This window comes from Centroberyx affinis, unplaced genomic scaffold (genome assembly GCF_046629955.1).
Source record: "Centroberyx affinis isolate AG114_WGS23_722 - 3 ecotype Tasmania unplaced genomic scaffold, CSIRO-AGI_Caff_v1 ptg002775l_1, whole genome shotgun sequence".
NCBI lineage: Eukaryota > Metazoa > Chordata > Actinopteri > Beryciformes > Berycidae > Centroberyx > Centroberyx affinis.
In genome coordinates, this window is record NW_027280932.1 from 82,755 (window position 1) to 110,000 (window position 27,246).

Here is a 27,246-nt window from a genome sequence, read left to right on the forward strand (position 1 = left end):
ACTTTTTATTTTTTTTTTTTTTGATTGTCTTTCTCACCAAGTTGTACTGACACTTTTAGAGCCAAAGCTGGCTAATAAATACAATGAAATGTTAAAACGCACAATTGAATTTCAAATACAATACTCATCACAAAATGTGTGTGTGACCAGGAAACGGTGTCTGCTTCTGGAGGTCACTACTGACGAGAGCATGAGGTTACCTTTAAAGGGGTCAAAGGTGATGTGACCCCGTTTGGCGGCACTAGAGCTACGGCAACAAAATCTGCTTAAATAATTGAAATGCTTCTAGAAAAAATGTCAATTTACTTGAGCCTGGCATGTGTGAGGCTTCCTCTAGAGTCCAAACGTGTGACTTTTGACTGTTCTAATTTGTCATGTTGTAAATCAAACAACTTCACATTAGTTAATACTAAAACAAAACCCATAGCATTCATATCCAGTGCTTAGGATGTGTATGACAGTTTAACAGAAAAGTCTATGCATGAGGCAAGCGGTAGCTCTCTTTTTAGCGGTGATGCAAGCAAAACCAATGTTCAGTCCCAGCTTGAAAAACATTTCCTAGTAAAACCTTGCCAGATATGGTCATGAAGAGAAATATGAAATTAAAAGACATATGAACCAGCTAAACTGAGCACCCAGAAACCACCCTAGCTTACAGGTGTTCAAAATGGAAACATGTTTGAATTGCGGATAGGATGGTGAAAACTGACTTAAGAAAAAATATGGTGTTTCTTCACAAAAAGAATGTGACATTTGAGTAAAATAGAGGAAAAAGAGTACACACCCAGTGAGGCGCTGACTACCAGGAAAGAGGAACATCTTGCTTCAGACTGTGAAAAACACTCTGTGCTGTGTACAGAGAAGCGTGCAATTTTTCCCCCATTTTAATCTTAATAATTTACTTCTTCAAAATATACATGCATTGTAGAAGAAGCTACCCTTTTTGAAATACCAGACCTATTTAGTGCTTTTTTTTCATAAGCATATCAATTCTTTGAAACACACAAGTTTGGTGTATCCTTCCCATGTGATGCAGAGTGGATATTAAATGATTAACACGCTAATAGACAATAGCAACATTTTGTACATTTTTCGTTTCAATTCAAAATACAATTCAAAATACAGTGAAGGGATCCAGAACAGAAGAAACTCCCATCCTACAGTAGGGTCACCCTGGGGCCGCTCCTATGCCTTTTCCTATGAAGCTGAATTACCAGAGCTTAAGGTACACTTTTAAGACTTATGAACTCTTAAAGTGTCAGAGTAGAAATTAAGCAAAAGAAAAACAATCTCTATCCACAATGTCTAGGGTTAACTTTAGCCTGATTTAAAGGGACTTATCAGAGGGGGCAGACTACACGTTGGTGTTTGGTACAGTGTGCAGCACAGTAAGCTGAACGACAGACTTCAGAGTATTTGGCCTCAAGGAACTATGGGCAATGTGATTCACGAAAAGCACCAACGCAGTGGAATTGAAGAGCAGACGGCCAAATTGCCTTAGATACTGCTCTTGTAATTACGCCTCACCGCCAGAGGGGTTGCCAGAGATTACGACACTAAGTGTGTGTGACTGAGCGAGTGTGTGATGAAAACACATCCTCCCTGAGCTCTACCTGTGATCGGGCCAGGAGGGGAGCCAGCAGTTATCGAGCAGGAACTCATCTCATCAGATAGAAAAAGCTGATTGTATAAGACTTTTTTGCAGCATTAGAAGTTAAGACTACGACATCCCGAGTGAATGTGAATGTAGGTTTGGCACATTTGAAGTAAAACTGTACAATGTCTGGGTACTTGATGATAATAATAATAATAATAATAATAATAATAATAATAATAATAATAATAATAATAATATGTGATAAAAGGGATTTGGCTCCCTTTATTTCATTGACAGTCTGAAAAGTCCTACCACTCTTTTGTATGAAAACAAACAAAACAAAAACAAAAACAAAAACAAAAAAAAACACATTCACAAGCTGGCACATCATACCTGAGCTGGGATATAAAAAAACCCATCATAAACAGTAATGTAATGTAAGCAGTTTGTCAGAAAAAAAGGTGTAGATGCACTGTATTCGTAAGAAACAAAAGTAAGACTATAAGACTACAAGAGCTAGGATTTATATTAAAACTTTTTCAAATTTCAAGTTCCGACAGTCCAGAGTTTGTACAGGCAGTGACCTGTCAGAAAAAAAGTCTATTGAACAAAAACAACAACAAAAAGAAACACAAAAAAGGGAAATACGTAATGATAAAAACTAAATCACTCATAAAAGAAACATTTAAGACCAAATAGCTGTTGAAGACCAATTCCTGATGCTTCAAAATCCATGCATGCTCTTTAGAAACCACACACAGCAATGTGTTCGTCGCTCGTTTGTTCTTTGTCTCATTCTCTCTCTCTCTCTCTCTCTCTCTCTCTCTTTCTCTCTCTCTCTCTTTTTGTCTAACTCTTATTCGCTCCTGTTAAGATTGTCAAGTGTGGGCAATTGAAGTTCATTGTCAGTTGAATGTCTGAAGGTCAGGTTGTGTTCCTGGTTTCTTGGGTCGAATATTCACATCAGCCCTCTCCTTCAAAATGGATGTCTGTCAAGATTCTGTCGAGAACTCTCTGAGCGTGCCCAGTAGAGTTTAAATCCATAGAATCCCACCTAGATCAGTCTGGGCATGCTCAGTGCATGACACAACATGTCCTGAAAGTATGCCTGAAGCGATGAGTCTCTGCAATAAACTGTGTTGATAAAAACTGTCTCTGAGTATAAGGGGAGGTGTTTTCACTAGCGACACCCTGAGCGCGCTCAGTTGGCGCTGACGGCCTCCCGCGTCTCGTGGTCGCTGCTATAGTCTGATTTGGGCTCGTCCTCAAAGTCCTCGTACATGTCCATCTCGTCTTCTCCGTTGGCGGGGTCGCTGGGCAGATCCAAGGCTCCGCCCACACCGTCGATCCTGCCGCCACCGCCGGGCTCGGCCTTCACCCCGTACGTGCTCTGAATGACGGGGATGGCCGGCTCGGGGCTGGCCGAGTTGCTGGAGCAGTCCGAGGTTAGGTGGGGGGAGGGCGTGGTTGTCGTCGCCATGGTGATGGCGCCTGGGTAGACCCCGACGCTGCCCGCGTTGTTGCCAAGGGGAATCGGTGGCTGGGGCCTGAGAAATGAAAGATAGGAGGGATGGAGAGAGACAGAGAGAAAAGGGTTGGACCATTAATAATAATAAATAAAAATAAAAAAACTGTGTATAAATACACTACCAGTCAATAGTTTGGACATTCATTTTTGTTTGTTTTTACTATTTTTCACATTTTAGAATAATAACACAAATGGAATTATGCAGTGACCAAAAAAGTGTTAAATCAAAACTATCATATATTTTAGATTATTTCAAGTAGCCACCCTTTGCCTTGATGGAAAGGCAAAGGCTTTGGAAAGAAATTCATACATAGGCATCAACTTCACTATTTATATTTGTCTAAGAAACACATTTCAAGCATTTAAGCAGAAGCCTTTAGATCAAAATGGCTTTAAGAGAATGAAAAACATAGTACATTCAACCAGGTGTGTCCAAACTTTTGACTGGTAGTGTATAGCACTTATTGAAAAACAGAGGTTACACAGTGCTTCACATAAAAACAAAGAGAAATGGCACAATAATAAAACAAGACACCAGAAGAAACTAAAAGGATAGGAATTTAAAAAAAAAGAATAAAAGAAATATGTTTACATAAAGACAAATGAGTCTCAACAAGAGATTTGATAGATGATACTGATTTAGCTAGCGAGAGTGCTTCAGGCAGGTCGTTCCTCAATCTAAGGATCCTGATGATCTAATGGGGAGCTTTGGTCTTGAGTGTAGACCGAGGAGCCGTCAGAAAGCCAGCAGATCTCAGGCTGCGCTGAGGCTCATAGGGTTGAAAGGTCTGTAATGTAGCTAGGGGCCAGACCTGGGTGAACTTCAGTAATCTAACCTGTGAAACCCTCAAATCAGTTCTAAAACTGATTGGCAACCATTGTAAAGATGCTGAAATTTAAGTGATATGGTCTCTTTGTTTAGCAGTTAAAATACTACAACCTGAAGACAAGAGACTGGCTTTTGACTGATTACACACTGATTCATTATTCCCTGACTGCTTAGCATTAATTCTGAGTCCGCTTGTCATAAGTTCAGCAGCAACACTTCTCATCGGGTCGGGCATGCCCTAACATGGAGCTTTCACTGCCAGCGCACAGTAGTCGTCCTAACAGCGTCGGCTAAATAACCTCTTAAGATATGGATGGAATGAGGGTAAATGCACATCACTCAAACAAGCCCTCTGGCTCCTCAAATGAGGCACATAAAGCAGGAAAATTGCTGTCACTTTACTCACCTAACAGTTTTCCCCCCCTGTCTCCTGAAACAATTACTGCAGTGAGCTCTGACAGACTCATTTTCACATTAAGCGCTTTAAAACAACACTGGTTTCATTATATGGAACGTGCCAGAAATTGGTTGTGTACCTCGACTGGCTCCCAGTAGCTATTTGATTTAGTTTTGATTGAAAGTCCAGGCCTGGCGAATCATAGGCTTTTTTGCCTTTGCTTGACCACACACAGTAAATGTGGCATTCAGCCTGTGACGTCTGCCTTGCTCTTTTTTTCTTTCTCTCTCTCTCTTGCTCTCTCTCTCTCTCTCTCTCTCTCGCTCTCATTCCCTCTCAAACATCTGCTTACATTTCATATTCCACTATGAGTCTGTCTGTGTCCAATTTCACTGCCCGCAAGCGCCCAGCATTGTCCTAATTTAATAAATGACAAGCTATTAAAAATCGCTCCTATTCAAAGCCGTGGCCTCTGGTAAATCCATCTCAAACACAGGCCACTGTGATGGCTTTAAACACATCCACGGCTGGTTCCTATTAAGACAATGCCACTGTTTTTTCCCCTCGCTGCGCTGTCTACACTCTAAAAAATTAAAAGGGCTTTACGGAACCTTTAGGGGCTCTTCTGATTGCAACCATTGGGGAACCCCATAGGTTTCCTTGAAAAACCCCTTAAAAAAAAGGGTTCATGAACCCTGACGGAGGCCTAGCTCCACAAGCCTCTAGCAAATGGGGGTTCTTCAAGGATGTCCCTTTTATGTCCATAATGACACAAGGAAAACAAAGTGCAAACAGTGCATTTGTACTGGGAAATACCCAAAAGAATAACCCTCAAAAATCCTTCATGAAACAAAAGGAAAATAAGCTGGATATATAATAATCTGGGGCTCACATACCATGTACCAACTAAGCCATCTGTGATAAAAAAATACCCATTTTCAGAGCAAGCTGGACTGAAAGGTCACCAGTGCGATCCCTGAAACAGCCTGAAACTGTCACCTCCACCCTCAACACTAAGAAGAAAACAATGTAGAACCAAGGACTGTGAAGTTTTCTGCCATCACGTTGCATGATTTCTAGTATTTGAAGTCATATTCAATATTCACTGACATGCAAAGTTGCCTAGTGCCGCCTTCAAATTCCTAAGAAATCCAAAACATTTGCCAGTACAAAGGATCTGATGCAGCTCTCTCTTGTGCTACTGAACCAGGGTGAGCAGCTATGTAGAAACTGACTAAGGTGGACAGCGACTCTGCTAACACTGTTGCTCACCCCACGCTGAAGAACTGCCTCATCTCCTGACGTCGCGAGCGCATCATCTGCTTATACTCGCCGATGCGCAGCTTCTTGCCGTCGATGATGCAGGTCCTCTTGGGCCGCGGCTTGTACTTGTAGTTGGGATACTTCTCCAGGTGGATCTTGCTCAAACGGGCCTGCTCCTCGTAGTACGGCTGCTTCTCCTGGTTGGTCATGGCTTTCCAGCGAGAGCCTGGGGCAGATGATGGAGATTTTAGTTTAGTTTAGTTTAGTCTAGTTTAGCTTAGTTGACGAGTCATAAAACACATATGATACATGCATCTTAAAATCATCAAGCACAATAAAGTAAAAGACTTATTTACGTTTTCCCTGATCGTGACAAAAGTTAAAACATGCATAACCAAGAGTTAGGGATTTAGAGAGTGAAAAAAGGGTTTTGACAGATTTTTCTAAACTGTTGCTCTGAGTCTGGTTGAGCACCAAGTTTGTGGTGGAAATAAATGCAATGAGCACTGAATCAGTGATTTGAGAATGCTAACATACTGTCATTTAAAGTGTACTTTAAATGCAGTCATTACAAAAGCCCCACAGAGCCTAGTGCTATCCAAATTTTTGCATTTTGGGTAGTTTCTTAAGGTAGGACGTTGTCATGTGAACAGACACCAGACAGTCTTTAACCAAGGAGGCTGTTTAAAATCAGGAGTAGATCACACTCCGCTGGCTCTTGGCTCTGGAAGAATGATATATTGTGTACTCATTATTTCCCCTCAGTAAGAGGACCTTCAGAACAAGTGGACAGGGCCATTACCGCAGGAACGCAGCACATCTGCGAAGCTCTCTGACAACTGATTATACACACACCGCCTCGCTCCTCTGTTTATCAAGGTTTATCGCAAACTTGTTCTTTTACTCTTTTGACTCAGGAAACAGAGAGGGGATTTTTTTTTTAAGGCAGCCGCCCACTCCCCAAAGTCCAGCTGTGTTATTGTGTTGGGGAGAGATGCGCTGTACACATGCAACCATGCATGTGCACACACACACACACACACACACTATCGTCTCATGTCCATTTTTAGTTCTGTTTTTTGTTCTGATACCACCACAACCGCTTGGTAAATATCCGGAACGTTATTTCTTATTGCTTCCTGCCAATAGGATTTGACCGTTCACATCTGACCATAAACATGTCTCTTATGACAGTATTAATCACTCAGACAATTCAAGAATTATGAGAAAAAGGAGTCTAAATGTCTGACTTAAGATTTCATTTTTTAAATCGTTACAAGTCATTCGTTTTTTTTGAAAGAGCACAGGATGCAAGAATGCAGGAATCATTTCGTTGAACACAAAACACCTCTTTGTTCGAGCACGTTCAAAGCTCCAAGTCAGGAACACAGGCCCCACCTAAGAAAAACCAATTTGTACACACTGCTCAGGAGCATTTCTATGTACATTCACCAGCCTTGGGAGCTCATTGGAGCCCGGGGCTGGACAGTGGAGGTCTTAAGAACGCTGCGTCCCGCGAACAACCGTAAGGCTCAGCGCCGCCTGAATGGCTATCTGTGTCGCGGAGGTTAGTATCAACACGGCTACTTTTTAACTGAATGCATCCATCACACTAGTCAGGCTAACACAGTGGAGGTCTGTGTGTGAAGTGTTCCGAGTTTGAAAAACACACTAGTCCCTCTTATAGTCTGCATGCTGCTGGTAAGAAACCCTGTGCCCTGCAGAATATAGCGGCAGGGTCGACTAGTGCAGTGATTCTCAACCTTTTTTCATATCAAGGACCCCTAATTTAGTCCACATTAGGGCCACGGACCCCCATTTGATGAGATTTTGTCTATTGGACCCAAATCTGAGAATATTTTTTATTGTTAGATATGATTTTGTCCAGAATTCCAAGACTATCTGTGTTGTAGGTAGAGAGATAACAGTGAAACTATGATCAAAATAGTCATTGTTCTACATTCTGTAATTGAGTTAACTTCTTGTAAATTAAATAATGCTGAAGTTTAACAATTCATCAGTTTGCTGGGGACCCCCCGGAACCCCCTCAAGGACCCCTGTTGGTCCCTGGACCCCAGATTGAGAACCACTGGACTATTGGGTAGAGAGGCTGACCTGTGACTGCTGACCTGTCGGCACAGTTGATGCTGTCCTAGACTCTCATAAACTGATCGAAATAACCTATTACTATTATTAACCTATTATTAACCTATTATTAAATTATTAACCTATTATTAAATTACCTAAGCACTTTTTCTGGTTTATAGAAAACTGGTTAGAGACCAGTTTTTAGATGGTCTCTAACCTCTATTTATTACTGTGTAATGTATCTGAGTCTGTCTTTATCATTGTGCACTATTGTTTCATTATTAAGGTTTTTACTACATCTCTGTTGCATCTTGAGCCTGGAAAAACAATATTTCGTGTCACTGTGTACAGTCTATGGATGTATATATGTAGATTTATGCAGCTGAGATGACAATAAAGCGAAACTTGAACTCAAACTTGTACTGTTGAAATGTCTTTGAGCAAGACACCCAAGAACCTCTACCTGTTCACTCATTTTAAATCACAGTGGATAAGAACATCAGCTACATGTATAAAATGAAAACTGTGCAAATACACTACTGAGGATAGTAGATGTGTGTTTGCTTGTGTGTGTGTGTGTGTGTGTATGTGGGTGTGTTGTTGTACTGTACATGAGCCAAAGATCCTCACAAAGAGAGAAAGAGGAGGAAAATCTTCTGAAATAGGGTTGTTAGGTGATTAAGGTTTAGGGAGTGGAGTCCTGGTTAGGCTTTTAGTGGTTTGGATTAAAGGTTGAATGCCTTCCCTCCTATGAAAAAACATAATCTGTAAAATCTCACCCAGGATCTTGCTGATGTTGGAGTTGTGCATGTCGGGGAAGGTCTGCAGGATCTTCCTCCTCTCGTCCTTGGCCCACACCATGAAGGCGTTCATGGGCCTCTTGATGTGCGGCTCGTTGCTGTTCCTGCCCCGCGCCTCCCTGAACACCCGCGCCTCCGTAGCATTGCTCCCTACAGGGGGAAGAGGAATGACATTTTCTTTATCTGCACCACTAACAAACATCATCATTCATCCTTCATACTTTCACGCTATAGTTAGTAAGTTAGTTCGTTTATTTTTTATTTCTGTGTCATGCCAAATATCTGGCCCATCCCACATGGGATTACAGGACACCACCATTTTACAAAACATACATCTTCCGTTGATACATATAAGAGCAAAAAAAATAAATAAAATGAATTACCACATTATAAAGTACTACTATATTCTTTCAGATAACATATTTGAAATGATAGGTTTCAAATGAACAATACACTTTTTTCTCATCTCCCAGGCTTTCTCCAGGTAACTTGCTATAATCTAAATGTTTCATAAGCGAACAGCCAACTCAATCTTTGTGCATCATCCATATTTACAAAATCAATATCTGTTTTTATCTTACTAAACAAAGTATTGTGCAGTTCCCAGTAAAAAGGGCAATAGAAAACAAAGTGAAACTCATTTTCTACATCAGTCAAACAGCACATTGAACAAATCCGCTTTTCTTCTTCCAGACTGACATACCGTCCAGTTTCAACCGTAAGTGGTATAAATACAAAATGAAGATAATGAGAGATGAAGATGGTGGTTGCACACAAGTCCTCTCTGGTTCTTTCTGTCACTTACACAGTCGTTTTTTAACCTGTCTTTATCCAGAGCAGGATTTTGCGGAACAGTCATGCTCTTTTTCAGCTCCGTTCTGCCCATTCATACAGTTACACATTCATACACATTCACATTCATACCGGTACACATATCCACACCTATAGAAGCTGCCCAGTACAACCACAGTCTTCTACTGTTGATCCCTGAACAGCTCCACTGAGCAGTTGTGGGTAAGTACTTCAGTGTGGTAGTATTATGTATTCACTTTCCCCTCCCAGAGTTTCCCAGTTGGTCCGGAGGTTTGAACTGGAAACCTTCTGGTAAAAAGTTTGTTTCTTTACCCCTTGGGCCCTTTTGCCTTCTTTGGGACAGGATGCTGTACAACTGCATGTATAACAAAAGGGGCTTGCTGCAATTCCTTTTACATACTCAAACACACACATACTATACACACTATCCTCAAGTTTGCTTCCACCAGATAGTATCTCAGTGCCTATGCTCCTGTGTTTACTCGTCTGATTCTAAACTAAACCACGATGAACACTCTTCAACCCCTCATCGCCTGTAAACAGCGGGGCTTTATGGGAAACAGGTGGGTTGAAAAAAGAAATAATAAAAACTTCAAGGGTATGTCCATATATTACCTTCAGGAGTTAGGAGTTAATTATGTGCATTGTGTTTAATATGGCATTATCTACTAACTGATAAACATGCAAAATACATGTAGTAAATACTAAAAAAAATGCTGATTTTGAAAAAAACATTTGACTAATATCTTAAACAAACTTAAAACATCTAGTAATCTGTACTTTCAAAGTAGCAGGAACGTCTTCACAGGCTGCCTGTCTTTGCCTGCTTTTGTTTGCATACTTGTGCTGGGTGGGATCTTCTGTGTCACAAACACTAGCTGTGCAGAAAAGGAGGCGAATTCGGCCTCTTGTCTTGTACTTGCAGGAATAATAACAGTGTGAAATTTTTCAAGAGTGTAAAATGTTGACTTTGAAAACTCTGTTTGGCTGTGGAGGGTGGCCCTTCGCCGCTGCTTTCCGAGGAGCACAATAAATATTTGTATCTGCTGAATACCTGCATGTCCAGGCTTTCTGGCGGAGGCCCCCCATAAGTGGCGCCTCCTCTCCGAGGGGCCCCCAGAGTTAAGGGTCACTGGTATCAATTTAATCTGATCAGGATGTGACTGCTTCTACCTTAGACAAGGCCTCCCCAACTCCTGCCGCTCCTTCATTTTCTATCCCTCTGTCCTGCCATTTTGTCTTCTCGGTTTTATTGTTTTTAGTGCCACATTGAAATGCAGATTGAAATGCATTCAAACCCATGGAAAGTGGATGAACAGAGTGGAGAACAGAGTTTCTAAAACCTTCCCACCCAGGACTTAATTGAGGAACCTACTCCACACCAGAAACAGACCCACACTGTTGTCAAAGAACTTTTTGGGCAGTGGAGAAATATAACTAGAGTTTAGTTTGGTTGCATGTTAAGTTAAGGTGCAGTTAAGGTGCTAATAAAATAAATAACTAGTAGGCATTATCTACGCTGAGCAGACACTCTTATCCAGAGCAACTTATGGTTGGTGCAACAGTAGGATAAGCTTTAATTCCTTAATCATCAACATTATAAGCAATCAAAAGTGAGGAGTGCAAGGGTCAGAGCCACACACACACACACACACACACACACACTTTGTTTATTTGAATAAAAGTAAATAAGGAAACAGAAGAGAGAGAGGCACTGGAGGAGCTTACCATCCAGATCTTCAGGTCTGGTCAGGTCGATGACCCGGTGGACCATCTTCCCAGCATCCTCCCCGAGCTTCCCCAGGTGCTGGCTCAGTGTCTCATAGTGCAGCCGCTCCTGAAACACACACACACACACACACACACACACACACACACACAAAAAGGTTAAAGCTCATTTACAGCAAGTTGCAAATTTGACACGTCTTGTCTGGGATCTTCTAAACTGAATCTTTGAGGATGAGTTTCCTGGTAATGACAATAAAACAAATTGCTGGGTTGAATCGGCATGGAGCAGAGTCAAGATTACACACCCAGTCAAATGCGTGCACGTATATGCACACACACACTCACACTCACACACACACACACACACACAGTCACACAGTCTGCAAGTTTCAGCACTCCATTTTATCGTCAGTGTATTTCTTTTTACAGTAGCTGAGAGAAACGAGTGGAGGTGGTGGTTATAAGATAAGCTAACAGACAAGCCATAGCCCCTTCAAGCCAGTGTTAGCTGACACTGTCCTCCCAAACCATCCCGTCTTGCACGCTCTCAGATTCTCTGCCTTCTTGCCTGCCGCTCCACTTCTGAGCCAAGTAACTCCAACAAGCTGCCTGCCTAGGGCCCTTCCAGCTAAAATTACCCCACCACGCTCCCAAACTGCGGTGGAAAACATCGAACCCTCCGCACAGCTACCGCACATCCACACTCCTCCTCTCCCTCTCCCTCTCCCTCTGCTCCCTCCCTCCTTCCCTCCCTCTCGGCTCTCCTCCTTTTTCTGGTGACAGAGGCATTTTGTTTGACGCAGGGAATGGTTGCCGGGTGAAGTCATGCCGCGGTAGCCGCTGGCAGAGTCGGTGGAACTTAGGGGCCGGTGTGTGTGTGTGTGTGTGTGAGTGTACGTGTGTGTGTGTGTGTGTGTGTGTGTGTGTGTGTGTGTTATAGACGCGGAGTCGGCGCGGGCCAATGTCAGCACTATGGAAGGGCTGTAATCAGGCCCACCACAGAACATGTGCCTGGGCAGTGCCATGCTCACCGCAGGAAGCAGCCGCCTAACAAAGGACTAAAGAAAAGAGAGAAAGAGGGAGATAGAGAGAGTGAGGGAGAGAGAGAGAGAGAGAGAGAGATGGAAAACTAGTCCAAAGACAAGGCTATAAGGCCTTGAGTCCACCGGCCACCTCCTTTTTAGCTAGCAGCGCTAAACGGTTTCCCCCAAGCTCTGGTCATGGCTCCCGCTGATGCTATGAGAAACCATTTGGAAGCCAGTTTGAAGGGTGGCGCTCTTTCACTAAAAGCTGACAAAGATCTGAGTAGTAGTTCTCAGCGCTAAATCCACGCTAGCCTCTTAGCACTGTCACACAGCGTATCGTTTCCATTGTAAACAACAAGAAAAAGCAGCCGGAGCTGAAAGGAGCGGCCCCTGGTAGACGTCAAAGCGTTAGGGAGGAGACTGGTGGAAAAGCAGTGCAGAGTAGAGAGTTAGGGTTTTGGAAAATAGACTAGGACAGCATCAATAGAGGAAGACTGATCCAAAGTAGAGATTAACAGCAGACCTGGGTCAGAATTTGCAAATATTTCTTGTGGTTGGTCTACTTTTGGTCTACTTGAAGGTTCTTGTGGTAGACGCAATAAGGAGCTGTCTTTGCTTTGTTTAGTCAAGATTTAAATAGGTTTGGCCCATGAGCCTACTGGTTTGATATTGGACTACTGCCTTTTGGAGCCATTATATAGAATTTTTTTTTTTTTACTTTCTCTTTTATGTGACTCCATTCATACACTGTTGTATTATGTCTGTCTAGAACTTTTTTTTTTGTCTTTCTTTTGTCTTTTGTCTGCGTTGGTGGCCAGGTCACTTAAAAAAAAGATTCTTGATCTCATTGGGACAACCTAGTTAAATAAAGGTTCAGTAAAACACAAAAATCATAGTGAAGATCAATTTAGCTCACTTTTCTGGCAATTTATCTTAAGTGGTCTGATGTGGTAAAGCTCATCCATCAAGTTAAAGCAAACACTAGGAATTATCTTACACTACTATTTCGTAAGTCTGACAAGGAGCAAGAGGACTAGTACATGATTTAGTAGTAGACAAGTCAACCAAGGACTAAACCAGAGAGTCTGACAGAGGACAAGTGCTGGAGCAGAAACTTAGACTGAGGACTAATTCAAAAGATTTACTTACACTTAACATGCAGTAGCCTATAGCTATTCAGTAAAGTAAAGAGGAGCTCAACATTCGCTTTAATCTTAATCTGTACAAACAATAGAGGCACCACAGAAGCAAACCACGTCATTGCCTACAGTCAAAACCCTTAAAAAGAAACATTTGTACACGCTATTGTGCTTTCACTAGGTCTGGGGTCCAATTTCGCTGCTGAATGTATATTTCTAAATTTAAGAGACACACGACTCTTTTTGTCACGCCTGGTCTCTGCTCTTCTTGGCCGCTTGCGTCTCCCCACCGTTGTTACGGTAACGCTATAAACAGCGGCGCGGCGCGGCAAGTTTTTTTATCTGCGCCGTATTGAGCTCATTACCACGGTTACAACTACCGCCGGCGAGGCCTGCCTCCAGCTGACCCGCAACCGTTTACTGTCTCCTCCCGGACCAATCAAGTTTGGCAACCTCCCTCCGGCGCTCCCTCTCTCCTCCTACTTTCTCTCCTCCTCTCTTTCTCTCTTCTCCTTCTCCAGACGTCGCTCTGTGCCGATAGAGCCGTCAGTCAACCCTGTTCTGTTTTTTTTTCCTCCCTCTCCTTTTCACCATTCCTCCTATTCATAGCCATTACACCCCCCACCCCCCCACCCCCACCCTCCACACACACACACACACCTCCCCCAGAGGCTCCAAGACCACAGAAGTAGACACTCGACAGTCTATTTGCAGGTGCCAGACTCGGCTTTGTAGTATACATTATTATAGTGTATATCATTCAGGCATCAAATACAGCTACATTACGTCGACCTTTAATCAAGACTTGGAACCCTCTGAGATGTCGGTTTCACAGTCTCTCTTCCTACAAAGACCAAACTCGCCAGTGGAGCCAATATAAACCTCTATACAGCCTCCCTCCTCCTTCCACCCTGCTTCTGCTCCACCAACAGAAGCTGCAAGTGTGTTAACTGGCCTTATTCAACGATAGCTGTAGACAATCAAAGCCGTTTCTCTGCCTGCAAACCCTCCTCCACCCAGTCCCGCTTTCCTACTGTGGCCCCGACAACCCGATATCATCTTTCTACTGACAGCGTTTAATGAATACAACAAGTTTTTGGGAGACTTACCTGTTAAATAATAAGACACTAAAATCAGCCACGTGTCCCCAGTAGTTCATTCACTCCATGCTAACACTTAAGCATACAATATGTTGAGTGATAGTGGGCGACTAGCACTATCCAAAGTAAGAGGATTGACCTTTTATAATAAAAAGTTGTTAGTGGTGTTTCTTCTGTAGATTCACAAATATAAAAAATGAAATATAATTAACTCAATATAGTGTAGCTGATGCAGCCAGGTTTATTTTTGGAGCTATTTCAGGTGAGCAACCACGTATCCATCCACTGCACAGTCTCCCATCACCCATCAATGGAAACAGGGAAAGTAGTCCCTCATAATTCCAAACAGTATGTTATTTATATATCAAATTTTTACCATGCAATCTCCTACACAAAGCTGCCACATATTATGTATAATTACTTAGCGATATTTATCTCTTATTTAGAGCTGGTACAAGTCTAATTTTCTCACTTTTAAGATAGTGCCAGCAGCCTACTATAACTCGACATAGTGTATTCTAAAGTGTTAGCATGGAGCACCAGAGGGAGACATGGATGGTTTTGGTATCTTCTCATCACTTAACATCCAAGTTAACCAATGGGCAACTCCCAAAAACTTGGTGTGTTCCTTTAAGTAACGACAGATGACAGACTGTTTTGAGGCCATTTGGGTTAAAAATGCAAGTGTTTCAAGAAAAAGCCAGGACAGTGGTGAACAAGTAGTCAGATTAAGTGTACTGTGGGGTGTAGATGCACACACACAGTCCTATGCACACACACCACACACAGATACACACACATACAGCCACACACCCACGCGCTCATACACAGTGGCTATTTCAGTGAGCTTTGGCAGCCGCAGGCCAGCTGGAAGCAACGTAAGCGTAAGGCGATACTCAACAATGCCACTAACTGGCCAGGCCTCTCGTCTGTACACCAGCTATAATGACATTAACATGGCCAAGGCCAGCGGAGAGCCAGGACACACACACACACACACACACACACACCCCCACACACACACACACATACACACAAACAGACGAAAAGGATCTGAGGATCACTTTCAGCTCAGCGTTGTGAAGGGAACTGTCTATGTTGTCTATGCTTGAAATGAAGGCTGTGGCCCAAAAATACACAAACAGCAAGTGAAATGCGCACACACACACACACACACACACACACACACACACACACGTCACTGCGACAGTCTCCCCTTGAGTTGAATCAGCATAGTCAATAAATAGTTGGACATACAACATTATACCGAGGTACCATTTACAGCCCTTCTTATGTTGTCTCACTCCCTCCAAAGAAGCTAATGTGCTCTGTTAGTACAGTGTCATAAAACAAAAAGGTTTGGGCCGGATTTCAAAGTTTCAAAGGGGAGGATTTGAGTAACAAATTTATCCTACGAATAGAAAACAACACACAAATCCAAGGTAAAGAAAAAGAGCTGGTCTCACTGCCTCCCGAGGTGGAAGGGGTGAGTCACACTCACAGTATCCAGCAAGTTCCATCCATGAATTGTTTAAGACAGAGCAAAGCCTTTGAGCGCCTTAGAAAAAACTGCTCCGTCCCAAAGAAAAAATTATGTATTTAAAGCTAAGAGAAAGAGGCTTTGAGCTGCTGTTGTTAGGTAACGAATAACAAACCGACAACAAACACCGAGGCCTGCTGTCTTTCTCGAACCGGAAACAATTACTTTGAGACTTTCCAAATGAGCTTTTTATTAGGAGGCATGGAGCCATAAACCAAATTACTGCATTGCTTTGGTTTTGTTCTTATAAAGTCGGAAAATATAGAGCTCGCAAAGCACGGGGAAGTCTTCCTGCAATGGACTCACCTTAATCTGTGATTTAAAACTTAACTTTGTGTGAAAGCTCTTTTAAACACAAATTAATTCGAGAAAATTTGTGGGGTGTTTTGCAGGACCTCCAGCTGACAACTCACATTAGTTCATAAACAATTTATAAGTATAGTCCGTTTTATAATTTATATTTATGAGTTTTTCAGTGTTTACAAGCATAATGACTTATAAAAAAAAATAATCTCGGAACTGAGGAGTACAGCAGGAATATATTTTGCCAGATTTTGGATGTTTTCCTCCTTAAGATGCTAGGCAAACAAGTCCAAAAATTAAAAACAGCCTATCCTTGGAGTGCACCAATCATGACCTAGTTGGGGTTGGTGGGTTCAAAGTCTCCACCCCTGAAATATTCATGAGTTCCTCTCCTCCTCCTCCTCCTCCTCCTCCTCCTGCTCCTTGGAAGCAACGTGGGATCTATTGCGCAGGAAAGTCGGTCTAATCATTTTCCTTATTTTTCCAAATGTCTGATCCCTGGAATCTGTGATTGACTGATCAGACTGATTGAAGATGTTTTGGAAGATGGATTTCCCCCTGGATATGAGATCCTGGTACGAAGACTCGGTCTCCCTCGGCCCAGAGGGAGAGATGAAGGGTGGGGGGATAGGGGGTGGGGATGGGGGGCTTGGAGGAGTCCCTTCCCCCGAGAAAGACCCTTTAATTGGGCTAAAACCCAGAGGCCGGGATCCCCCTCCAGGGCAAGAGGAGAGCTGGACTCCATCATACACACAGGGACACACACACACACACACTAATATTAACGCCATCTCTTTTACAAAAAAACACCCACTCAGCCTAAGTCAATACACAAACATACACACACACGCACAGACACACACACACTCACACGCCAAAGCCATCACTTGTCATTGGCCCAGCTGCTCCCTCTTCAAAGCTGTTGGTTTCTGGGTGGCCGTGGAGATGAGAGAAGAGGAGAGAAGAGAGGTGCTCAAGAGCTGGAGCTCCAGCCAAACAACACCAAATATCATCCGTGAATATTCTTCAGATTCTTATTCATGCACGAACTTAGCAGAAACCTTGAACATTTGGCCAATGAATCACTGGAGCACATGTAACACAGAGTAGTTCGGAGATTGGAGGTCTGTGGAGGTGTGTGTCTGTGTGTGTGTGTGTGTGTGTGTGTGTGTGTGTGTGTGTCAGTCAAAGAGTGAGAGAGCATATAGCGTAGTCTAGGATTTGAGTGTTGGTTACTGCAATATTATGCAGTAAAACAGCAATAGAAAAATGGAAAGAGACACTCTCCTTCCTCTCCTCCCGCTCTCCTATACACTATATACTGTTGTTGTTGTTGTTGCTGGTGTGTGTGTATGTTTGTGTACATGTCAGAGTGTGCATGTGTGTGGTTGTGAGTTTGTGTGTGCACTGTATGTATGTGTTTGTGGGTGTATGCATGCACAGTCATCAGTGTTTCTTCTTCACATGGTGGAAAGGCCTTTGAAACGGATTTACACCATGTGCTTCTTACTGAAACTGTCATGTAAGTGTGTGTGTCTGTGTGTGTGTGTGTGTGTGTCATATACAACTGTTTGCAATCTGTCTCTCCCTCTGACCTTGCTGCCGTTGTTGAGGGTCATGCTGCTGAGGGCCGACAGTTTGGCCTCCAGGCTCTGCGGCCCCGCCTGCTGCTGCTGCTGCTGGTGGTGGAGCTGCTCCCTCTGGATCTGCTCCCTCATCTTCCTCGCCTCCTGGATGGCCTTCATCACCGCGTCCTGGTCCCCGAACAGCGCCGTGGAGTTCAGACTGGACAGGATGTCTGGGAAGGAGAGGAGAGACAACTGTCCGTCACTTCGACTGGCGGGATATGAAAGTACAAATCAAAGGGGTTTTGTTATGAAGTGACTTGTTTCTTTTTGGTTCCTAAACTGTATATTCTGTATAGTAACCAGAAAATGGTTCTTTAGGGTTGTGCCACAGCAGAAACCCTTTTCGGTGCTGTAAAGAACCCTTTTAGAAAGGTTCTTCATTTATATTGAAATGATTTTACATAGACCTTTTACAGTGCAGTTATGAACTCTTTAAGAATACCTAAAATGCTTGAAATCTTCAGTATTAAAAGAATGTGGGTTCTTTATTCTGATTTTACGGTTTGTTTGTTTTTTTATTTTATTTTAACTAATCAAAGGGTTCTTTGAGTCATTACAGTTCCACAGGCTGTAGAACCACGACCCTAACCAAAGAACCCTTGAAGAACCCTCCTTTTTTCTCTGTGTACTGTGTTGTGTGATTTCAGGATCCTTCATTATTAGTATCATGCATTTTGAAAAGAAAAAAAACAAAAATCTAAAAAAAATCAATTCAGGATGATTGAATCCATAATTCACTATTAGACAATGCTGGTACACCTAAATGAAAAAAACTGTGACTCTGTTCTCAAACTTGGCTCGTTTCCCAATTCACTTGCGCCCAAACACGACAGAATCCCCCCCTCCTTGTTTATGTACAGTACTTCACACTTCTGAAGCCAATGCGCATTTGAAGAATTAAAAAAAATAAAAGGATGCAAAGTTTCCGTCGCCCTCCTCGTTTAATTAGCAGACAAGGAGGAAGCACTGTATGCTTGGGTGGCCGTTAAAATGGGCAAAAAATAGCTTCGGAAGGAACACAAGCGTCGCGTCCTCAAAGCCACTCCAGAGGAGCTGGCGAAATTGTTTTCTGGGGGGATATAATGAGAGGGTGTAGATTGGCCTTAATAACAGATAGCAGAGGTAGGGGCATAAAAGGTCTGGCGCGGGCAGACAATGATGCGAGGAAGCTCTTAAAAACCAAATAACGTGTGCTGGGTTTCACTGCTTCCGCTGCCGGGGTTTTCATTGGGGCTAAATACAGGGCTTTGGACTCCTGTAAAACACACACACACACACACACACACACACAAACACACACACACAGGTCTCCTCTTGGGGCTGAGGTGTCTGCAGTCTATCAGGCGCATGCGACGCTGCTTGGTTTGTCTGTGTGTGGTGGGGAGGGCGGGGAGGAGGGAGGTGTTTGGGTGGGTGATGTTTTTGTTTTTCCGGTTGAGGGGAAGGCACAATTTTACACTGCAATGGGGATGTGTTTACTCTGGATGGATGTACAGATGTGAACAATACGGGTGTGTATGAGGGTCTGTGTGTGTGTGTATGTGTTTGTTTATGTGTGTGTGTGTGTGTGTGTGTGTGTGTGTGTGTGTGTGTGTGTGTGTGTGTGTGTGTGTGCGAGAGCATGTGTGTGTTGGTGTGCGTCAGTGTTTCCCCCCAGAATTTTTTCTTGGCATGGCGGAAAGGCCTCTGAAACAGCATTTAGACCATGTGATTCTTATTGAACTTGTCACTGAAGCCAATACTAATGTAATTCTTTTAGGCAGAGTGGCAGCAGTGCTAGGCAGGGTGGCCCACTCTGTCTATCCAGTGGTAAGGGAAACACTGGTGTGTGTGTGTGTGTGTGTGTGTGTGCATGCATGCATGTATGTGTGTGTTACCCACCCAGAGAAGTGTTCCTGCCCATGCTGGGGATGGGGCTGGGGATGCGGCCCTTCCCCATGCCAAGAGGGCTGGTCTTGCTCCCAGAGAACAGACTCTGTGTGGGGGACGTCGGGGAGCGCAGAGGCTCGGCCGTCTTGGGTCTGGCGGAGAGGTTCAGAGGCTGTGTCGATCCTTCCTCCTGTCCGTGAAACACACACAAGAGCGTTGAACAAAACTGTACCAGTCTCACAACACATTTTAAACTGCAAAAGAAAAAAAAACCCATCTTAACAAGTGATGGCTTCACTGAGCAAAGTAACATTCCAGTGAGTTTCTGTTTTGCGTATTTTCGTGGCGTTCCCCAGAGAACCGTTCTGGTCCCACTCATTATTCATTATTTATTTGGAATTGCCTAAGTGCTTCCAGTGCTTCAGCGACGCTCCCACTGACTGATCAGTCATCCCCGTCAGGTTTTCGCCCTTTACTAAATACATTTATTTTAAACTCCACTGCTAACTTCTGCAAACCTCACGTGGAAAAAAAAAAAAAAAAAAAAGCTGGAGTTCCTATGTATCTACTTATCTAACCAGTGGTACTTTTGTTCGTCTGCTTCCTCTCTTTATAATCAAACGTTCATGACCACATCGCCTCGCATAAAGAATCCCTGGAAAAGGAAAAGTAGCGACGAGAAGAAGAAAAGGCCCGCATGTCAACACCGCCTGACTGGGGGCTCTTGTGTCTGCAGTGGCTGCTTAATGAACATGGATCTAATTTGGAGCTCGAGCTTCAATTGAGGGAAGCGTTGAGACGGGAGGGAGTTTAGGGTGGGCTGAGGGGGTGGAGGGGGGTGGGTGGGTGGCAGGCTGCGGGTGGTATGCCAAAGCTTGAGGGAGGTGGGTGGGTTGAGCATGTGCGGGGGTTAGCGGAGGGTAGGGGGGTTTGGAGGGCACAGCACTACTGTTTGAGTGCGGTGAGCTCTGACGCCGGTCTATTGTGACGCTGGTTGCAGCTGTGCCCCACACACACACACACACACATGGCTTCCATTACTGCCTCGTCGTCGAGCAAAGATGAGGCGCACGCTCTCGCCAGTGAAGGGGTCTGGGCTCCTGCCAAACAGCAGCCAGCGCCAGTGTCAGTGTGCGAGCGTGTGTGAGTACACGTGCGTTTATGTGTGTGTGTGTGTGTGTGTGTGTGCATCGATGTATGCGTTATAAATAAATAAGCTGTTTCTAATTGACGGTAAAGAGTACAAGGCCGTTCGCAGCTCGCAGTTGCAGCAACTTCCAAATTTCCAGTGTCTTGTGTTCATTCGCTTTCATCACCATCGTTTTTATTTTTGGATATACTGTATTTTCCTATTGTACATATTCTGCATCACTCTTTCCTTTGTCTTAGTGAGTTATCGTGCTGTTATTTTGCACTCCCTAAAAATGCCGTTATCCCATACTTCTCACTCCTACATTCCACTTAACACGTTCTAGTGTTGAAATTGTTCTTTTGCATATGTTTATATATTTCCAATTTCCTAGAGTCTTGTTTATAGGCTATTTTTCTTTGATGTATCTTCTTACTATGTGTTGCTGCAATGATTCATTTCCCCACAGGGATCATTAAAGTTTTCATCTTAACACTAACACCAGGGCTCCACCTATTGCCTTCATATTTCTTTGAATTACGTCAACAACTTTGCGATTCACATAGATATAAATATATATACGATTTCACAGAGTCAATCGCAACAATAGGCTCACCTTAATCTGAGCGATGGGACTGGATGCTCTCTTCTCGCTCTTCAGGGCGGAGGGGGAAAGGGGGCCGGAGGAGTTGGGAGCCTGCGGGAGGGGAGCCATCTTGGCTCCTGGTGAGATCTGCATGCTGGCCAGCTGGGCGGCGTACAGCTGCTGCAGAGGGAAGAAACCAGCAAACCGACAGGCTATTAACATCGCTCGCCAGCAGCTAGTCAGTGGCTTTCCTCTTTCATTCTCTCTCCTCTCTCTGCTTTGGCCCCCCACACCCTTGATCCCGTTGTGTTTTTTGCTTTATCCCTTCCCTGGAACTGCTTGCGTCTTCTAAGGTTTGCTGTGTGTGTGTGTGTATGGCTGTGCGTGTGTGTATGTGTGTGCCAGAGCCAAACACACATAGACCTCAGAAGGAAACAGATGTGTACACACACACACACACACACACACACACACACACACACACACACACACGCACACACACACTTAGGTCTGAAGTTGACAAGAGTGTCACACACAAATGGAACTTTTGTTTGAGGGGGCGAGTATTTATCAGAGGTTCAGTCCAGAAAAAACATATTTCCTTTAAATTATCTACAATCTATCTCTGATGGTGATTCATTCAACAGATGCAGGAAGCAGCTTGTATATCAATTTACATCTAGATATAAATCCAGACAATAGCTAAAGAACCTTTTGAATAGTTCTTTTGAATGCTGCTTAAGTTCTGAAACTTTACAGATGCAATAAGCAATAATTGACCAGCTACATTTGGGGTCCAGATATATTCTTGAAGAGTTTAAGTAATGGAATAAGCGTTTGAGACCATTCTTAGCTCATCATTACTGAAAATACAGGTCTGGTTTACATCCATTGTTTATAAAAAATTACAAACATAACATTTATAGCCTCAAAATACACATAAGACTAAGGTTAAGTTGTCACATATGATTAGTCCTTGCATCAAACGTTCAGACAGTTAATTTCAGATTCAAAAAATACCTTAAATCCAAAAAATCACAGGGTAAACAGTGGGGCAACAGAGTTTCAATAGGGGCATCATACTCCAGTTACAGATTGGGCATTTAAATCAATTGAAAAACAACCCCTAAAACTAGTGTAAAAAACAAAAGAGAAGTAAAAGAAGAAATAATACTTGGAAAGTAAAAGCCATCTGGGCTGGACGAAAACATTAAATGTTAAAAAAAAAAAAAAAAAAAAATTGTACCGATTTTCCGTCCAAGGTACTTAACGAAAATCAAAGAGTCAAACCCTGGGCCCGGAGTCCAGGGTCTAAATCAAAGCTAGCTGCCCAGACAAACCGCTGCCTGAAACCACTGTCAACCCCTGTCTAAAAGCATTGGAGTGTGAGTGCTGGAGTATCAAAGAGCCAGTCCTCAGGAAAACCACCCAGACGTGGCTGGCCTTCACTTCGACTCCTCTCTTTCTCTCTTTATTTCTCTCTTTCTTTCTCTCTTTCTTTCTTTCTTTCTTTCTTTCTTTCTTTCTTTCTTTCTTTCCTGCTTTCTTCTCATTTCTCTCTTCTCTCACCTCATCTGTACTCCCCCCATTCTGCTTGTCTCTTTCTTTCTTTTGTCCTTCTCTCTTTGGATCTGCCTCTGACCTTCTTCCTTTTTCCTCTTTCAGTCTTTCAGTTTCATTCCAAAATCATTCCTCTTATCCTCTCCCCCATCTCCATCTCCATCTCTGTCTCCCTCTCTCTCTCTGTTTTCACTCTTCCCCTCCAGTCTAACCGGCCCCAAGTGTTGTGGGATCCGATTTCCCTCTAGTCAAAACTGCAAGGCCTCCTGGGAGCTGAGATCCAGAGGCAGAGAGAGAGAGTGCAATGGAGAGAGAGAGAGAGATTGAGGGAAAGAGAGAGAGAGTTGGGCTGCCGACACACGAGACCACCGTCGCTTTTACCGCCACAGCGCCGGGCTCAGCGGTTCGGGACCAGAGAAATTGGCTGGCCCTCCTTCCACTTCTCTCCGGAGCGATATTAAACACAAACAGAAGGGGCCTCGCCGCTGAAACAAAGCCCTGATGTCACGCCGCTTATTTTCCTTGGAAGGCACCGGGAGCGCTCGGGCCAACCCCCGGCGATATGAGATCCCCGTAAGAATGTGCTTTGAATGGCTGGTGGTGAGGCCTCTCGCGTCAATCAATCCGACCGCAGAGCTACTTCTGGTGATGCCTGATATTCTTACAGCTCTGAGGGGAGCAGGGGCTGAGGCAGACACACGAGTCTTTGAGGTAAAACGCTCAGTTAGGATCTCACACCCACACACACACACACACACACGCGCGTCCTGTATGCATGCACACACACATAGCTGGTGTGCTGTTGTGCAGTTGGCAGCGATCCTGTCAGCGATACCAAATAACACAGAGAAGAGAGAACTGTTGAACAAACAAAAGACTGAGAATAAGAGCTTTTACCTTTTTTTATTTATTTTTTCTTCCTTTTCAAGAAGACACTCTGAGATCGATTGGTGACTTGGGAGGCTAATGTGCAGCGTAAACAACCCCAACTGGAGCTCTCACCGCTCAGCCAACCCCCAGGGGAAGACAATGCCGCAATTTCCTAAATTACAAATTGACAAACGGGGCCTCGAACAGCTCCTCGGCCGCCCAGTCTATCTGATTGGGCTTTGGCCGTTAGTGCTAATTTGACTAAAATCCAAATGGTTAGTCTGTCATTTTCGACCTCCATCGTCAACGCCGGGTTTTGTGATAGCCCGGCCTAGCTTAGCATAATCCCTAAGAAAGCAAAGAGAAGGTGTTGTGTTGTTGTGGTTGTGTGGTCTGAGTGTGGGTGAGGGCTGCCCAACAGTCTCCCCCGGTCAGACCCGCCTGCCCCTAGAGGACTAAGTGGAGAATCCCCTTAGCTGGCCTCTTTTAGTGTCAAGCTGTTATCGATCTCAGCGGTACACAAAACAAATGAGGTTTTGTCTTTTTCAGCAGGTTTGCAGGGTGGGGGGAAGAGGAGGAGGAGGAGGAGGAGGAGGAGGGCAAAATGGATTGACTGCCTCTGAGCTGGCCCACGCACCGCACAGGACAGGGGCTAATAGGGCGCTGGGAGGACTGGGTGTATGCAATAGAGTGAGAAAAATACACAGAAAGACAGAGCATAAACACAACCTTCTTTTACGGGGCAGATGTCTTTTTAAGTCTCGGAAAACTTGTTTTGATTGCATTAAAATCGCATGAATCACTGACATATTATGACTAATGAACTCATTCTGGTTTAACTATATAAGCAAAAAAGAGCAGAAATCCTGACTTTGGCAAATATATAAAAAAAAAAAAAAAAAATGCCCCAGTTTCTCACCTTCATCGCCAATGACTCAGTCACAGAAATAGTGAGGCGGAACACAGAAACAGACAGCAAGAGATGTCTTATGATTTCAACAAGAATGTCTGCTAAGCAACTGTATTTCCCTCGCATTAGCCGCGCACAAAGGGGGCCATTCTTCCACGGGAATCCACTGTTTGTGAAGGGGTCTACTCCGAGGCTCTGGAAACAATTGGCCTGATCAAGTTCCCACGCTGATAGCACGACATTTGTGCTATATCGTAATGGTTAGGTCGGGCAATTTTTTTTTATCTCTCTTTTCTTGCTTGGGGGGGATTTTGCTTTGACAGGTATTCGCTTGTCGCTGAACATGCTCTACGCCAGTGATTCTCAACCTTTTTCATAACAAGGACCCCTAATTTAGTCCACATTAGGGTCACGGGCCCCCATTTGATGAGATGTTGTCTCTCAAACCCAAATTTGAGAATATTTGTATTGTTAGATATGATTTTGTCCAGAATTTCATGACTGTCTGTATTGTAGGTAGAGAGATAACAGTGAAACTCTGATCAAAACAATCATTCTTCTACATCCTCTAATTGTGTTAACTTCTTGTAAATGAAGTAATGCTGAAGTTTAACAATTCATGAATTTGCTGCAATCCCCTCAAGGACCCCTTGTGGTCCCCGGACCCCACGTTGAGAACCACTGCTCTACGCTAATCACAAATTTGCCTTTTGTCCCGCTCGTGACAAAGGAAGCTATCCATCCTCCCTATCATTTTCCTAACCTCCACACCCTCACACCCTGCCTCAATCATTATCACCCGGGCATGAAATGATCTGGAGAAATGTTAAGCCTGTTGTAGCTTGCTTGTGTTCATGCTCAGCGCCCAAGAACAAGCTCTTCCTCTATGCCAGTCGATGCCCGCTTGACCATCAGTGCCAGCCAGCTGTCTGAAGGAGTGCTGTGGGGCAGAGCTTTGGGACATCTGGAACAGTCTGGCCACACATCTGTCTATCCTCTGCCAAGCACAGATCTGGCATCAAACGGCCACCTCTAGGGTTTGATGCCAGCTGGTGTGCACTTGAGTACATTATATATTAGGGGAGATTGCCTCCACAGTACTAACACAGTGTAATTGTGTACTTATAATACTTTTCCATAGGTTAATGCATGGCTTAACACACTGGAATAAGGCCATTGTGAAGTGAACCATAACTGAGACCAATAACTTAAAAACAGTTTGACATATAAGTGCTTAGTTTGTGCATGTCAACGCCTCTACAGTAGCGCTTTGTGTAGCTAAGATCCAGAATTCCCCACTGACCGATTGACCAAATGGCACAGATATTAGTTCAACAAGCAGCAATTAAAAATATACATTCTATTGATTATGCATGATAATTGATGTGTCTGTAGCCTGATATTCAGACTGAATGGTCATTTCGTTACCACTCTGAGATTGCCTCCTTGTTAGCCGTTTTCTGTGTGTGGAGGGGTTGATTTTAGTCCCGCCCACAAAGGCGGTGATTGGCTCGATTGTTTCCCCCGAGGGAGAACAAGCCGTTGACTAGAGCAACTAGTAAATTAGACTGCACAGAGCATCTCAAAATACACATTCCATATTTTTTAAAAAGTGTTGGTCCAGACATTTCAAAACATCTACATTTTAGGCAGGTAGTTGATTGTCTTATCTAGAGTGACTTACAATGAGTGCAACAGTAGAATAGGCTTCAATTCTTACATCACTAACATTAAAAGCAATCAATAGCATGGAGTCAATGGGTCAACGGCACAGATAATTTTCATGCATCATAAAGAAGTGATGAGTAAAGACATGCGAGGCAAGCTGGATTATGTTAATGAGACTCTACTGCGTATTAAACATTCATTTCTTGCTGTTCTGACAAAATAGATGTTCAATTCTGTGATTGTACCTCACCTCCCAGAAGGCCGAGCCATGGTGAAAGCAGAGCCAGATCTGAGAAAGGGAGAGAGCCACTGTGGCACTACAGCGTAACCGCAATGGCTACATGCAGGCCAAGGGGCTTAAGATAGTGCAGGATGTAGAAAAACAATTACACCAAATGCCTCTATTCTGCTCTTTAGTTCCACTGCAGTAGGTCTATATATCGAATATCAGAAACGCTTCAGTCGCCATGCAAACTGACACACATGGTGCAAGGCCAACAGGACCTCACATAAAGCACAAAGAGACAGTGAAAAACATGCTATGGACGGTCCATTATACATTTCTCTATGCATATACACATATCACACTACATGCATTCTGAATACCTACACTTGCAGAGAATTACCTTTTTTCAGACTTATCATATCTGCTTATTTCATTCTCTTTATGCCTTAAACATTTCTTTATTTTTACTATTTATTTTGAAATGTCATGGAATACACTGTGAATATTTGTCGTAAAAAAGCTGCAAATGCCGCAAGTGCTACCTTGGTACAAAGAGCGCTACTGGCAAATTCTTGAGATGAAGATACATAACTAAACAAGTACAACTCATAAATCTCATCATGATTGCTTTTGGCGTCGGCATTGTTGTC

The 27,246-nt window shown here is 43.5% G+C and overlaps 1 protein-coding gene across 1 annotated transcript in view; it reads right to left on the reverse strand.

The window, feature by feature from the left end:
- Nucleotides 1-27,246, reverse strand: part of LOC139657884 (transcription factor SOX-6-like) — a 40,648-nt gene continuing 13,402 nt past the window's right edge. Inside the window, exons 4-10 of the mRNA XM_071535866.1 lie at nucleotides 21,393-21,542; nucleotides 19,660-19,837; nucleotides 17,746-17,948; nucleotides 11,044-11,152; nucleotides 8,482-8,652; nucleotides 5,624-5,840; nucleotides 1-3,144 (exon numbers count right to left, since the gene is read on the reverse strand). Of these exons, the coding sequence (XP_071391967.1) occupies nucleotides 2,799-3,144; nucleotides 5,624-5,840; nucleotides 8,482-8,652; nucleotides 11,044-11,152; nucleotides 17,746-17,948; nucleotides 19,660-19,837; nucleotides 21,393-21,542 (1,374 nt within the window). The 3' untranslated portion in view covers nucleotides 1-2,798. The remainder of the gene's footprint in view (nucleotides 3,145-5,623; nucleotides 5,841-8,481; nucleotides 8,653-11,043; nucleotides 11,153-17,745; nucleotides 17,949-19,659; nucleotides 19,838-21,392; nucleotides 21,543-27,246) is intronic.